Source organism: Triticum aestivum, chromosome 6D, assembly GCF_018294505.1.
Source record: "Triticum aestivum cultivar Chinese Spring chromosome 6D, IWGSC CS RefSeq v2.1, whole genome shotgun sequence".
Taxonomy (NCBI): Eukaryota; Viridiplantae; Streptophyta; class Magnoliopsida; order Poales; family Poaceae; genus Triticum; species Triticum aestivum.
Genome location: NC_057811.1, coordinates 494727619 through 494743873, shown reverse-complemented (window position 1 = coordinate 494743873; position 16255 = coordinate 494727619). Strand labels below are relative to the sequence as shown.

The 16255-nt window shown below is 42.2% G+C and overlaps 2 protein-coding genes across 2 annotated transcripts; both read left to right on the top strand.

Annotated features, from left to right (window-relative positions):
* Positions 1–5019: 5019 nt before the first annotated feature.
* LOC123142834 (alpha-1,3-arabinosyltransferase XAT3-like) lies at positions 5020–8377 on the top strand. The gene is made up of 5 exons (XM_044561567.1): positions 5020–5268; positions 5816–6073; positions 6277–7548; positions 7649–7699; positions 8370–8377. The coding sequence occupies exons 1-5, from the start codon at positions 5118–5120 to the stop codon at positions 8375–8377; spliced, it is 1740 nt and encodes a 579-aa protein (XP_044417502.1). The 5' UTR covers positions 5020–5117.
* A 1476-nt stretch (positions 8378–9853) lies between these two features.
* On the top strand, positions 9854–11080 carry LOC123142833 (alpha-1,3-arabinosyltransferase XAT3-like). Its single transcript, XM_044561566.1, has one exon. The coding sequence runs from the start codon at positions 9854–9856 to the stop codon at positions 11078–11080; it is 1227 nt and encodes a 408-aa protein (XP_044417501.1).
* The last annotated feature ends 5175 nt before the right edge of the window (positions 11081–16255 follow it).

Sequence of the window (16255 nt, the reverse complement as noted above, 5' to 3'; positions counted from 1 at the left end):
TGATCTTTCTTGCAATGGGAGAAGTGCTTAGCTTTGGGTTCAATCATGCGGTGCTCGATCCCAGTGACAGCAGGGGAAAAGACACGTATTGCATTGTTGCCATCGAGGATAAAAAGATGGGGTTTATATCATATTGCTTGAGTTTATCCCTCTACATCATGTCATCTTGCCTAATGCGTTACTCTGTTCTTATGAACTTAATACTCTAGATGCATGCTGGATAGTAGTCGATGTGTGGAGTAATAGTAGTAGATGCAGAATCGTTTCGGTCTACTTGTCGCGGACGTGATGCCTATATACATGATCATGCCTAGATATTCTCATAATTATGCACTATTCTATCAATTGCTCGACAGTAATTCGTTCACCCACCGTAATACTTATGCTATCTTGAGAGAATCCACTAGTGAAACCTATGCCCCCGGGTCTATTCTCCATCATATTAATCTCCCGTCAACTAGCTATTTCTGTCGCCGTTTATTTTGCATTCTTTACTTTCAATCTTTCATAAAAATACCAAAAATATTATCTTATCATCTATATCAGATCTCACTTTTGCAAGTGGCGGTGAAGGGATTGACAACCCCTTTATCATGTTGGTTGCAAGGTTCTTATTTGTTTGTGTAGGTACGAGGCGACTTGCGTGTGGTCTCCTACTGGATTGATACCTTGGTTCTCAAAAACTGAGGGAAATACTTATGCTACTTTGCTGCATCACCCTTTCCTCTTCAAGGGAAAACCAACGCAGTGCTCAAGAGGTAGCAATGTGTTGCAGCTACGAGATGGGATGGAAGCGGAAGCCATGGCTTGATGAAGGAGGGAGAAAGCCACACTTGGGAGGGAAGAAGGCCCCGCCGCTGCCTAACACCGAGGGCTTTGCCGGGCGGCGCTGACCGGCAGAGGCGAGGGGGAAGGGAGAGTGGGAGAGGAAGCCTTTGGCTGCGGCGGCGTCCTGCCTCACGTGTCGCCCAGGGACGACGCGGTGGCCAGGAGTTTGGAGTATGGGAAGCAGGATCCGGAGTCTATTGAACCTATGGAGCTGGATCATCGACCTCCTCGACTCTTCATTAGTGGCGGCGACGCCGACGTCCGCCTCCACCCGCGAGACCCATCGTTCATCGCATCACACACATCGCGATGTCTTTCCTTCTTCCACATGTATGATGACGAAAGTGGCCAAAACCGCGGCGTATCTGCTTACGAGGTCCCAGTCCGTCGTAGCCGTCTGGCATGTGGATGGGCATGACCCGACCCTCTACGCACTCCACCTCCACAAGCGGCTGGAGCACCGGCTCATACTGCTCTTCCCCACAATTTCTTGTCAATTTGTTTCATGTTTGGACACAAATGTCCTGTTGGGATTGAGATATGTGTGCTTCCTCCCCAATTGTAGCTTGCGAAGCAAGCTAATTTTAACTAAAGTAAATGTTAGGAAGAGTTTACATCAATGTACAATTCAAGAGTATTGTTGAGATATAGTTCATGATGTTTTCAGTGCTTGCTATTTCTTCAACACTCAGCTGCATGTCTGTCTATGTCACCATGTCAGTATGACACTAATGAAAGTGCTCTGAAGGATGCATTCTCTCAACATGGACATGTTACTTGGTGTTGGATCCATGGTTTGTGTTGATTAGAGATTGTTCTCTAACTGATGGATCTTTCATACAGTTAAAGTAATACACAATCATGTGCTTAAGAAACCCAACAGATGTGGTTTCTTCATGTTCTGTTAAGAAAATGAAGCAGCAGTAGCATTCGAGACAGTGAACAATGAGGTCCTTTCCCAAAAAACATGAATAATGAGGTAAAATATGCTTCATGGCATCCATAGTATATATTCCATGTCATGTATATCTTTTTGTTACTGAAAGTATTTCTCATTTATGTGTGAGTATAAGAACAATAGTACTAGTACAAGTAGTTAGAAATTATTTTGGTTGGCAAATCCGATGGGCTGGGTATGAGAAAGGAGATAAGACTTCCTCTTTGTCTTTTCTGCTGCACAAGGTCACATGCACACAGCGGCATAACCGGATAAACTGGTCTCATACAGTAGTGGTACCATATGGCATGCATATCATTAATGCTCAGAAGAAAGTTTAACCACATATGGCCTTATAATCATCTGACATGCAACAGGCCTAATGCATCTGTCCCGAGACAATGCGCACTCAGTTGCAACTTTCTCAATCTTTTATTGTGGTTCACACGACTACCCCGTTCTGATACGCTAGTTCCTTTCGTAATTTAGGCCATATTTTGATCATAATTTAACTAACAAAATATAAGTTATACGTAGCAAGAACAATATCACTGAAAACTACATTCAAATACGAATCCAACAATATAAATTTTGATGACACATATTAACATTTTCTAGTCAATTATGTGGTCAAACTTTGACTCAAAATACGATGGGGACTAATATACATAGACGGAGTTAGTACTGTAGAGAACGGAGGAGGCAACCGAGGACACGAAAGATTAATGCGTAACAGGAGATCCGATTTTACAGGAACAATATAGAAAAGATTTGACATTCCTGGCCTCTCCTTTGGGAGAAGTGATAAAGAATTTACGCCTTTTTCGAGGGAGTGGATGCTAATGCCAGTATGCTTGAATAGCGCAGTCATGCCAGTATGACAATTAATTTGTTGGAAAGTCTCAACCATCTGTTGAAAAGGCAAAATTTCAGGCCGCAAACCAAGAAAAGTTACAGCGGACAAATCCAGCCCGAGAATAGCTAAGGATAAGGTATATTTCTACAATTTGCTATCATCTAAGTAAGAGCGCTTGAGAGAAATCCATTCATAAGCAAATTAGTGTTTCTGCTTTGATTGCAAGAACAAGTTGGTTCATGACTTCAGAATTCTGAAGGAGACGTACAGTGCTAGATTCCACATATGGGTTTAATGACATACTTAAAGTGACATCACATGTTCCAAACTATGCTCAGACAATAGCCTTGAAATATTTTCATGTAATTATTGGTAACTCCTTTCTGAACCTTGCATCAACTAAAATTTGATAGTCCATTCATCAGTGTATTCAGTTCTGTGGAATTTCGTGTTATTTATTAGGTGATACGTATATTACCGAAAACAAAACTGGTGGAGCCCATAAGGGTTCGCTCAGAGAGAATTGTTTAGAGATATTGGCAAGATTGTATTTGTCCTTAATCCAGAAAAGGATTTGTCAATGTGGAGGTTGATCTTTGTTTCCCTTGTCCTATCTTCGTATCTACATTTCTGTTTTGTCATTAAGTTACTTTCGAAAAATGTACTTTTGCCTCGAAGTTCTTGTTACATGTAAAAGTTGAACTGAGGGGGAAGGAAATCAAGAGATAGCTAATCTATTGGGAAGAGGGAGGGAGATGCAATCTATTAATCATGTAGGTGTATACAAGTCACTTGAGTGGGACAAGCTAATAAGCCATGTAAATTAAAAGATTGATAAACTAAAGAAAAGCTGTTCACGTTTATTTATATTATAAGCTATGTGTGGTTCATGGTTTTGCCTGGTCAAGTATAACATTATGCTAAGTCCTCTCCTGGTAACATGATTTTGCGTATTTCACCGTCATTTTGTCATGCTCTGGAGTCAGGGAGCAGCGTTGCAATGGCTCATGTTGTCGGTTCAACTATACAATAGTGTGGTGTTGCAACGACTCATGTCCATAGTTCAAAGTGTGTGTGGAAGGGGGCATTGTGAGCTTGAAATTGTATGATAGAGATAGTGTGTGAAGAAAGAAGAAGATAGTGCCTTATAATGACATAAAGAATAAGTTGACAACGAGGATCCTAAAAGTACTGTATGTTAGACACTACTAGAAGATTTTTGTCCCCATTGCAACGCACGGGCACTGATCTAGTGAGTGTTAAAACGCCATTCTCTCCGTTTGTATCTGCTGGAGGTCACACTGGTTTTTTTTTTCTCTAATAGTAGTATATATGCCAGGCCATGTATGTCTTTCTTTTATTGAAAATATTTTGGTTGAAAAATCCGATGGGCTGGGTATGAGAAAGGAGATAAGACTTCCTCTTTGTCTTTTCTGCTTCACAAGGTCACATGCGCACAGCGCCACAACCGGATAAAACGGTCTCATACAGTCTGACCTGCATTAGCACATGGCATGCATATCATTAATGCCCGGAAGAAAGTTTAACCACATATGGCCTGACAATCATCTGACATGCAACAGGCTCAATGCATCTATCCCGAGACAATGCGCACTCAACTTCAAATTTCCCAATCTTTTATTGTGGTTCACACTAAAACAACTTAAGTAGTAGTAGTAGATTATTACAACTAATCCATTTCTTTTGTAACTTGGGTCATATTTTGATCATGATTTTAAATAATAAGATATAACTTATATTTAACGAAAACAATATTGTTGAAAACTACATTCAAGTACGAATTCAACAACATAAATTATGCTCAATTATGTGATCAAAGACAATGAGGACTGATATACACAGGCGGAGGTAGTACTGACAAGAACGGAGGAGGCAGCCAAAGACACGAGAGATTAATGTGTAACGGGAGATCCGATTTCCAAGGGCAATATAGGAAAGATTCCACGTTCCTCACCTCTCCTTGCGGAAATGACTAAGAATTTAGGACTTGTTCAAAGGAACCGAGGGAGTAGTATATGCTAATGCGAGTATGCTCGATTAGCGCGATGGTGCCATTATGACATGACACTCGAGGTCGAGGTCAACTCAAAGACTTAAGACCCACTCTAGAGTATAGACCCCTGTACAAATGGATGGAGAGAGAGAGTATACTAGACATATATGCTAGTGGCAGTAGTATGCTCGATTAGCGCAGTGGTGCCATTATGACACTCTGAGGTTGAGGTCAACCCAAAGACTTAAGACCCGGTCTCGAGTAATATGAGAAGCGCGTTCGGGGAGGAGATTGCATCACGCTTCACTTGTAGTAGTAGACTCCAGACTTTGCAGAATACAACGTCTTGAGGTCTGACCTCCATTTCCATTAAATCTCATGCACACATATACTACTAGCTAGTAGGAGTAGCTCCCAAGTCTGTGAGGAGCAGTGTCCACCATTGCTCACTCAAGCTAAGTGAGCAAGCCGGTAGGTACAAGATGAAAAGGGGCAGGAGGAACGAGAAGGGTAAGAAGCTTGCGGGCAAGGCCGCGGCAAGGGCTCTCGTGTGGCTTCTGCTTCCTGTCCTCGTCTTCGTGGTGCTCAACTCTGATCACATGCCGCAGGTTCCTCTTCAAGCAACAACTCTTTGTAAGTCCCCTCAATTACATTACAAGCAACAACTCTAGGTTTCGAGTGTTCATCTGATCTATACGTGTGCGCGCTCATCTCCGATTCATCGTCCCAAAGACTCATTACTCAAACTCTTAGCCCATAGTATTAGTAGACGTGTACTACCTCTCTCCTGGTTTATTGGTCTCCTTCATATTTTATGTTATATTTTAACCATTTTTTTAGAAATGGAGGACGACCCCAGCATCAGCATCTGGATTATGCATGCAGAGATTTAACTAAAAAATGTTAATGCATGTCGTCGGAAATTACATCGTTAGAATTGTATTTGAACATAGTTTTCGCTAATATTATTTTTAATATGTATAACTTTTTATTTTATTAGTTACAATCATGGATAAAATATGACTCTAAATACTAATACGAGGGGCACGGAGGTAGTAACAACGATTTAACATATCTGTTACAGCACGTTATGTATACTGCCCATGAGCTTGATCATTCTCTAATTAATTCATCGATTTGGCGCTAACAGTAATATGGGCTAATCCTTCATTTAATTCAGATTTGGTCGGCCATGCACCACCACCTTCTCCCGCATCAAGCGATCAGACGCCCGGCGAGGCCGTCGATGCACCACCTTCTCCCACATCACGCCATGAACCTCCCGGCAAAGTCGTCGGCGTACCACCTTCTCCCACAACAAGCGACCAGACACCCAGCGTGGCCGTCGATGCACCACCTTCCGTCGCATCACGTGACGAGGCGCCCGGCGACGCCATCGGTGCGAACAAAAGTCAAGGCGACGTCGCCCGTCGACGAGGTAATAAGTTTACCTTTTCTCCGCAGAGCAGAACCGTTGTTAAGTCTGCCTAAACAAACTAATGCTAACAGACATTGTGTTAGTTGTACAGTAGTACCAATGGAATAATCCAACGGTAATTGAGATCTCTCCAAGAGTGAAAAGAGCAAACCTAAATAGAAGTTTCTTTCTACTAATTAATAACTCTTTTCTGCATCTTACAGATACAGATGTGGCAGCACCAAGAAGCAAGTCAATCTGCGACTTCAGCAGCGAACGCATGGATGTCTGCGCCATGCAAGGCGATGTCCGTATGCACGGCAAATCCGCCACCGTGTACGTGGTCTCAGCGTCCGACGACAGCTACCGGCCAGAGAACGGGACGGTGAAGATCCGCCCATACCCGCGCAAATCCGAGGAAGGAACGATGCGGACTATCCGGGAGGTGACCATCCGCTGGAGCGGCCTGGATGCGCCACGGTGCACGGTGACGCACAACGTCCCCGCGGTGGTCTTCTCCACCGGCGCCTACCTCAGCAACTTTTTCCACGCCATGACCGACGGCATCATCCCTCTCTTCAACACTGTGAGGGAGTACGATGGGCATGTCCAGCTTGTGGTCACCGACTACAACCACAAGTGGGTCGACAAGTTCAAAGACATCCTCGCCGCGCTCTCCAAGTACCCGGTCATCAACTTCGACGCCGATGACAAGGTGCGTTGCTTCCCGTCGGTGCATGTCGGCACCGAAGGCCATAAGGAGATGGGGATCATCCCTGCTCTCTCCCGCAAGGGCTACACGATGACGGACTTCCGGAACTTTCTCCGGTCGGTCTACTCGCTGAAGCGTGAGTGGTCGACCCCCATAAACCGGACCACCGGTGACAGGCCTCGCCTCCTCATGATTCTACGCCGCAACTCGAGGACGTTTGCGAATGAGGCGGAGGCCGTCGCAGCTGCCATAGAGGTCGGCTTCGAGGTGGTGTCGGCCGAGCCACAGGTAGTGAGCGACATGGCCCGGTTCGCAGAGGTCGTGAACTCGTGCGACGTGATGGTGGGCGTGCATGGCGCGGGGCTCACCAACCTGCTGTTCCTCCCACGCAACGCCACATTGGTGCAAGTCGTCCCGTGGGGCGACATGAGCTGGGGGTCCAATGCTGCCTTTGGTGCACCGTCGGCTGACATGGGGCTCCGGTATGTCCAGTACGAGACGACCCCTGAGGAGACGACCCTCAAGTACAAATACCCGAGGGACCATGCCGTCTTCACCAACGTCGCCTCCATAAACAGGCAGGGGTACGGCATGACGTGGGGGCTCTTCCTCAACGGCCAGAACATCACCCTCGACATCGACCGCTACAGAGGGGTGCTGCAGAAAATCTACCATGATAGTATAATGGTCGATCCTTCATTTAATTCTGGCCCGGTCGTCGAAGCGCCACCTTCTCCCGCATCAAGCGGCGAGACACCCGGCGACGTTCTCGATGGGAACAGAGGTAATTAATTACTTGTCCTCTGCAGAGCACGGAGGTGTTTGCTTGTTCGAAACTCAAGTCTGGCTATTCAACTAAATATATATATTGTAATCTGTTGCAGATCTCCAAAACGAGATGAACGCGGGAGTAGATGCTTCTTTGATAAAATCAGGTACGATATCCAAGCAGTACGTATTTGCATTCTTAATTTGGTTGTGGCAATCTGGCTGGCAGCGAGGAAACATAGGGTATGTTTGGTTCATGACTAATTTTGTCACAACTAAGCTTAGGCAAAGTATGGCTGCCACAAAAAATGTGGCTAAAAAATGGTCACTACAAGTGTGGCAAGATTTGGCAAGAAGTTGAGTCTATGACATGTGAACCATGTAGCTAGAAAAGTGTGGCAATTAACCAAACACATGCCTAAGATATTGTGGCACGCCTAAGCTTAGGCGTGGCAACCTTAGGCTGCAAACCAAACAGACCCATAGTACTAGAATTTGGTACTAGAAAACAAACTTAATACTAATAGACTTTGCGTTAGTTGTGCAGTACCAACAAATTATAGTAATCACTCCTACTAATTAGAGGCATCTTTGGAGCCACCATGTTAATCCTAGAAAACATGTGATACATAACAAACGATTTGAATTGGAGGACTAAGACTAGATGTGAGATAGAGTATATTTGTGCGCGGTGCTATGTTTTGGCAGTCCTGGATCTCCACGTCTTTACATTTTCTATTAACATATCTTGAAACAGGCTTTCGCCCTGTTTTATATATAAAGCAACAGCACCCAAGTTGCTTCTATTCCATTCGCTTGCATGTTGCCATTTTGTAGCCGATTAGCCCTTTGGTGGTCCGTATGTATGTGTATGTACCTCGCAAAGTAGAATCCTATAATAGACTAATGCATCTACTACACAAGCAGAATCTCTACCTTATTCCTCTCTTTCACCGACATCCATAAACCATAGATTCCATTAGCCCGAGCTTTAGATTTCATATAATTCGTAACACATTTTGTTAAAAGAAATAGGCAAAACGGTAATTAAGAAAAAAGTGCTCACATGTGGACACGTCGATGGCACATGCTTCATGAAAGGTCAATAGTCAAAAAAAGAAATGAGGTTAATAGAACCCGCGCAAGTATGTAATTTTTCAGACAGGTCAATTTGTAGACCATGTCTGTCTCTCAACCTTTAAAAGAAGACATATTTGCAAATAAATGGGAAATAATGACACAAGATTCTGTTATATATATATAACTTCTAGTATGAACTAGCATGGGAAGATATATATGAAGTGACATCACAAAATAGATAACATAAAAAAAATGTGCGGAAATAGATACAATAATATGACCATGCAATTTTGTTTGGCCCAATGCTAATACGAAAACATCAGAGAGATAAATATAGGGACTTATCCACTGTATATTGAGTGTCATATGAAATTATATGATAACAAGTCAAATATTTCTTTCCGAGGCCACACGACAAGATCCCGGACTAACAGTAAACAACAAAGAGGCAAAAATGGTCAAAGAAAATTGATTTCATTTTTCAAACATACATGAATCTCTCTTTTAACAATGAAGTGAATTTTACAAAGAAACAGCATATGTTGTGAATTAGGTGAAGATACTTCATGTTAAAAAGTAGCCTTCGTTTAGAACCTTTTTTTTTGCCCAGATCACAACATCTTTCTTTTGTTCATGAAAAGTTTCAAGCATGTATAAGACCTGAACATGTTCATTACAAAATTCTTCTCAAATTTTCTAAATATTAATATTTTTTACTATTCACCTCCAAAACACTACCTCTATAATAGTAACCATATAATTGTCAGAATACATGTATGAACCCGTGCACGAATTGATGGCTAGTAGAGTACTCCTCCATTCCTAAATATAAGTCTTTTAAGAGATTCCAATATGGACTACATACAAAGCAAAATGAGTGAATCTATACTTTAAACTACGTCTATATACATTCGTATGTAGTCCATATTGAAATATCTAAAAAGATTTATATTTTGAAACGGAGGAAGTATATAATAAAGGGCTGCCCATGATAGTATAATCTGACGGCAATCGGAAATTTCCTAAGAGAGACAAAAGAAAACCTAAGAAAAGTTCCTAACCAGTACTAATTAATAAATCCCCCATTCATAAATATAAGATGTTCTCCATTTTTTTCTGATTCGGATTTATATAGACGCATTTTAGTTGTTTGCTCACTCATTTCAGTTCTTTTTTTTTTGTAAAGACTCATTTCAAAACGTAAGTAGTCCATATCAAAATATCCAAAACATCTTATATTTATGAACAAAGGGAGTAACTATTTTATGCTTGATACAGATGTGGCAGCACCGAGAAGCAAGTCAATTTGCGACTTCAGCAGTGAACGCATGGACATCTGTAACATGCAAGGCGACGTCCGTATGCACGGCAAGTCCGCCACTGTGTACGTGGTCTCAGTGTCTGATGACAGCTACCGTCCAGAGAACGGGACGGTGAAGATCCGCCCGTACCCGCGCAAGTCGGAGGAAGGAACGATGCAGACTATCCGGGAGGTGAGCATCCGCTGGAGCGAGCTGGATGCGCCACGGTGCACGGTGACGCACGACGTCCCCGCGGTTGTCTTCTCCACCGGGGCCTACCTCAACAACTTTTTCCACGCCATGACCGACGGCATCATCCCTCTCTTCAACACTGTGAGGGAGTACGATGGCCACGTCCAGCTTGTGATCACCGACTACAACCGCAAGTGGGTTGACAAGTTCCAACGCATCCTTGCCGCGCTCTCCAAGTACCCGATCATCAACTTTGACACCGACGAAAAGGTGCGTTGCTTCCCGTCGATGCACGTCGGCACCGAAGGCCATAAGGAGATGGGGATCATCCCTGCTCTCTCCCGCAAGGGCTACACGATGACGGACTTTCGGAAATTTCTTCGGTCGATCTACTCGCTGAAGCGTGAGTGGTCGACCCCTGTAAACCGGACCTCCGGTGACAGGCCTCGCCTCCTCATGATTCTGCGCCGCAACTCGAGGGCGTTCGCGAATGAGGCGGAGGCCGTCGCAGCTGCCATAGAGGTCGGCTTCGAGGTGGTGTCGGCGGAGCCGCAGGTCGTGAGCGACATGGCCCGGTTCGCAGAGGTCGTGAACTCGTGCGACGTGATGGTGGGTGTGCATGGCGCGGGGCTCACCAACCTGGTGTTCCTCCCGCGCAACGCGACGTTGGTGCAGGTCGTCCCGTGGGGCGACATGAGCTGGGGATCCAATGCTGCCTTTGGTGCACCGTCGGCTGACATGGGGCTCCGGTACGTCCAATACGAGACGACCCCCGAGGAGACGACGCTCAAGTACAAATACCCGAGGGACCATGCTATCTTCACCGATGTCGCCTCCATAAACAGGCAGGGGTACGGTATGACGTGGGAGCTCTTCCTCAACGGCCAGAACATCACCCTCGACATCAACCGCTATAGAGGGGTGTTGCAGCAAATCTACCATGATAGTATAATGGTCGATACTTCAGCTAACTAGATGACCCATTGCGCCTTGATGCGAAGACCTAATGCAACCAAGAAGCGATGCGGTCTATATGAAACATGTTTCATGAATTGTTCGCATCGTACGATCTCAATTTATGACATGCGACATTTGTCAATACTCGTGATATTACATGATATAGTTCATTTTCAAGGTACATATGCAGAAAGTGTGTACAAACATTCTAGAAGTTCTCAAACTATTTCTTTAAGTGCTACTGAATATTCTTGAAAATGCTAAAACTATTTCAAAACGTTTTTGTGACTAATTCTGAAAGTGATCGGTCTTATTTTGATACTCAAACTATTTCTAAAGCGTTCATAATGTTTTGCAGTCTGGACATTTCACATATGTTTTACAAATACCCCACACATCTATACGTAAATGTCACATCTTTTTTGTTGCCCACACATATGTTAATACAAATACAAACACTTATTGTTGTCTTGAATTAAGAAATACAGTACCAACAACATCTCGACCTAATACAAACATAATAAGAACTTAGTCTGTGAAATGAAATTAACATACTAATTCAACATGCGCATCTAAGCAGCAGGGGTTCACCACCCATAGCTTCGAGAGAGATGCGACTAGTGAACCTATGGTCTCCTGGGTCTATTCTCCATAACTTAAAACAGAAAAAGTAGCCATGATGTTTTTACTTATGTTTTAGATTTACCATGCATGACAACTAAAGTTTTCCATCACTTATACCGAAAAAAGAAGTAGCCATGATGTTTGTACCTAAAAGTTTCCATCGGCTAAATCCTAGATTTCCCATGCATGACAAACTAAAGTTTTCCATTACTTATACTGGGAGAATTAGCCATGATGTTTTACATAAGTTTGCCATGTAGCAAAACCATTATTCATGCTCTAGAAAAATAAATCTGACGCATATTTGAAATTCTTGTGTATTATGTCTAACATACAAAAAAGTGCAAGATACTAGAAAGTTAAACTACAACATCTCCAAGAAAATCATATATATCAAATATATAGCTAAAAAACCAAAATTTGCCATGATTGTAGAATGTTTATATAGATCATGTATTTATCATGCAAAATCTATCTTAAAAAATTACAAGCATAAAGTTGTCATGGTGATTTTATGGACCTACCATGATATGTACTAAGTCTTAACTCATGTTGGAGGACATTAAAAACTAGTCCCTCAATTCCTCACTTATTGTGGAACGCTAGGAGCATCATAGTGTGTGTGAACCCTCGAAGGAGCTCAAATTCACCTCAAAATGCATCTGATATAGCAAAAAAGAGTGGTAGTTTTTGTTTGTTTACCATGATCCCTACACACTACTTTCCATGAAGACGCTCAAAAAACACAACATGGAAAAAATGCGTATAAAATTTCCATAATGCATACAAACTAATAGACATGATGCTCAAAAATGGCAATCATGACAGATTGTGTGTAAGTTTGTGATGATGGAAACTATATGTGTAAAATTGTCATGATGCATACAAACTACTTGCCATCATGATCAAAAGATGACATTCATGGAAAAATTTGTGTAAATTTGCTATGATCACAAATATAGTGTGAAAGTACCATGATGCACATGAAATACTTGTCATGATGCTTAAAAAGACATTCATGGTAAAGTGTGTGTAATTTTACTATGATGATAAATTTAATGCCAAACTGCCATGATGCATACAAACCAATTGCCATGATGCTCAATAAACACATCAATGCCATTTACACACTAATTTGCAGTGATTCTCAAACACAAATCATGGCAAAAATAAGGTGTGTAAAATTGCCATTGCATGCACACTACTTGCCATGTTGTTTAAAAACACATCATGGTAAAATTGTGTGTAGATTTTCCACGTTGCATAAACACTACATGTCATGATGATCAAAAGACACCGGCAAAAAGAAAAGAAAAACACATGGAAGTTGGCATGATATTTGCCATGCGCAAACAGATTTAGATGCAAAAGGAAAAGGTGGAAAACATCTTTAGTTCTCATGGATGCGAAAATCTTAATTTGAAACAGGAAATCTTCTTTAAATTGCCGTGATATTTGCCAGGTGCGGAAAATATTTAATATGAGAAGAGGTAAAAAAACATATTTAAGTTATCATGGACAAAAAACATCTTAACGGTTCCCCTCAACAAAAAAACATTTTAAAGGTTAGCCCCAACAAAAAACATCTTAAATATGTTAAGGAAAAAAATTAAGTTACAAAGATATTTGCCATGTGCAAACATCTTACAGTTCCCACGTAGAGTGTGTTTTAAGTTGTCAGGGGAAAAACAATTTGGTACGCTATTGGAACATAATTTAGTTGCAATGATACTTGGCAAAACATAAAACAAAGGGGGGAAAGGTGGTAGCTAAGAGAAGCATGAAATGACAATGTCGGCAAGTGAAAACATGGGGTTTTATCATGGACAACTTTTTTGGCACACGCCATAGTATTGCTTACCAATAAAGCAAAACAAAGGAGACACAAATCGCATATAAAAAGAACATGGAATATGTGTGAAAATTGTCGTGGGGTGAATCTAAGAGTTGTCACCTTGACCAAACAGTGGGAAAAAAATACTGGGAAAGCCTCCTAATGCAAATATTGCCGTTGGAGCATAACAACCCATCCAGAAAGCTTCTTCAGAGAAGTACATCTAAAATGATTTAACCACTTGACTAGTTTGTCGCAGATTTGCGACACACCCAATCAACTAATACACAAGCAACTCCACAACAAATACAATTACTATAAAAATGTAATGCAAAATTTAGCAAAAACATGTGCTGGTAAAAATGTTGGAAATATGAGCAATTTACCAAATGATTTTATTAACAGAAATACTAGAAAAAGCGTGACTAATATAGCAGAGATAAAATAGGTCATGCTATCTGACAGAGGGAAGGTAAATAGCATCTGCATATAATAACTGGGACCAAACATATCTAGAGCAGACACTAGAGCCAGAAACTAAAGCAGAACTTCAAACAAAAAGAGTATGAGAACGTACTGACAGGAGCGGAAGCACCAGTCTTGGGGTCGGTGTCCTCGCCAGCCATGCCGTCGAAGAGTTTGTCGACGTCGGGGAAGAAGTCATCGTCGAGGAAGTAGTCGTCGGAGTCAGGGGCGTCCGTGACGAAGAAGTCAGTAGTCGCGCGGAGCGCTCCCTGCTACCTCTTGAGCACTGCGTTGGTTTTCCCTTGAAGAGGAAAGGGTGATGCAACAAAATAGCATAAGTATTCCCCGTAGTTGTTGAGAACCAAAGTATCAATCCAGTAGGAGGCCACGCACGAGTCCCTCGCACCTACACAAACAAATAAATCCTCGCAACCAACGCGATAAGGGGTTGTCAATCCCTACACGGTCACTTACCAGAGTGAGATCTGATAGATATGATAGAACAATATTTTTGGTATTTTTATGATAAAGATGCAAAGTAAGATAAAAGCAAAATAAAAGCAACGGAAATAGCTAAGTGTTGGAAGATTAATATGATGGAAAATAGACCCGGGGGCCATAGGTTTCACTAGTGGCTTCTCTCGAGAGCATAAGTATTTACGGTGGGTGAACAAATTACTGTTGAGCAATTGACATAATTGAGCATAGTTATGAGAATATCTAGGTATGATCATGTATATAGGCATCACGTCCGAGACAAGTAGACCGACTCCTGCCTGCATCTACTATTATTACTCCACACATCGACCGCTATCCAGCATGCATCTAGAGTATTAAGTTCATAAGAACAGAGTAACGCTTTAAGCAAGATGACATGATCTAGAGGGATAAACTCATGCAATATGATATAAACCCCATCTTGTTATCCTCGATGGCAACAATACAATACGTGCCTTGCTGCCCCTACTGTCACTGGGAAAGGACACCGCAAGATTGAATCCAAAGCTAAGCACTTCTCCCATTGCAAGAAAGATCAATCCAGTAGGCCAAACCAAACTGATAATTCGAAGAGACTTGCAAAGATAACCAATCATACATAAAAGAATTCAGAAGATTCAAATATTGTTCATAGATAAACTTGATCATAAACCCACAATTCATCGGTCTCAACAAACACACCGCAAAAGAAGATTACATCGAATAGATCTCCACGAGAGAGGGGGAGAACATTGTATTGAGAACCAAAAAGAGAGAAGAAGCCATCTAGCTAATAACTATGGACCCGAAGGTCTGAGGTAAACTACTCACACATCATCGGAGAGGCTATGGTGTTGATGTAGAAGCCCTCCGTGATCGATGCCCCCTCCGGCGGAGCTCCGGAACAGGCCCCAAGATGGGATCTCACGGGTATAGAAAGTTGCGGCGGCGGAATTAGGTTTTTGGCTCCGTATCTGGTAGTTTGGGGGTGCGTAGGTATATATAGGAGGAAGGAGTACATCGGTGGAGCAACAAGGGCCCACAAGGGTGGAGGGCACGCCTGGGGGGTAGATGCGCCCCCTACCTCGTGCCTTCCTGGTTGATTTCTTGACGTAGGGTCCAAGTCCTCTGGATCACGTTCGTTCCAAAAATCACGTTCCCGAAGGTTTCATTCCGTTTGGACTCCGTTTGATATTCTTTTTCTGCGAAACTCTGAAATAGGCAAAAAAACAGCAATTCTGGGTTGGGCCTCCGGTTAATAGGTTAGTCCCAAAAATAATATAAAAGTGTGTAATAAAGCCCAATAATTTCCAAAACATGATATAATATAGCATGGAACAATAAAAAATTATAGATACGTTGGAGATGTATCAAGCATCCCCAAGCTTAATTCCTGCTCGTCCTCGAGTAGGTAAATGATAGAATAGATTTTTTGATGTGGAATGCTACTTGGCATAATTTCAATGTAATTCTTCTTAATTGTGGTATGAATATTCAGATCCGAAAGATTCAAGACAAAAGTTTAATATTGACATAAAAATAATAATACTTCAAGCATACTAACTAAGCAATTATGTCTTCTCAAAATAACATGGCCAAAGAAAGTTATCCCTACAAAATCATATAGTCTGGCTATGCTCTATCTTCACCACACAAAATTGTTAAATCATGCACAACCCCGGTGACAAGCCAAGCAATTGTTTCATACTTTTGACGTTCTCAAACTTTTTCAATCTTCACGCAATACATGAGCGTGAGCCATGGACATAGCACTATATGTGGAATAGAATGGT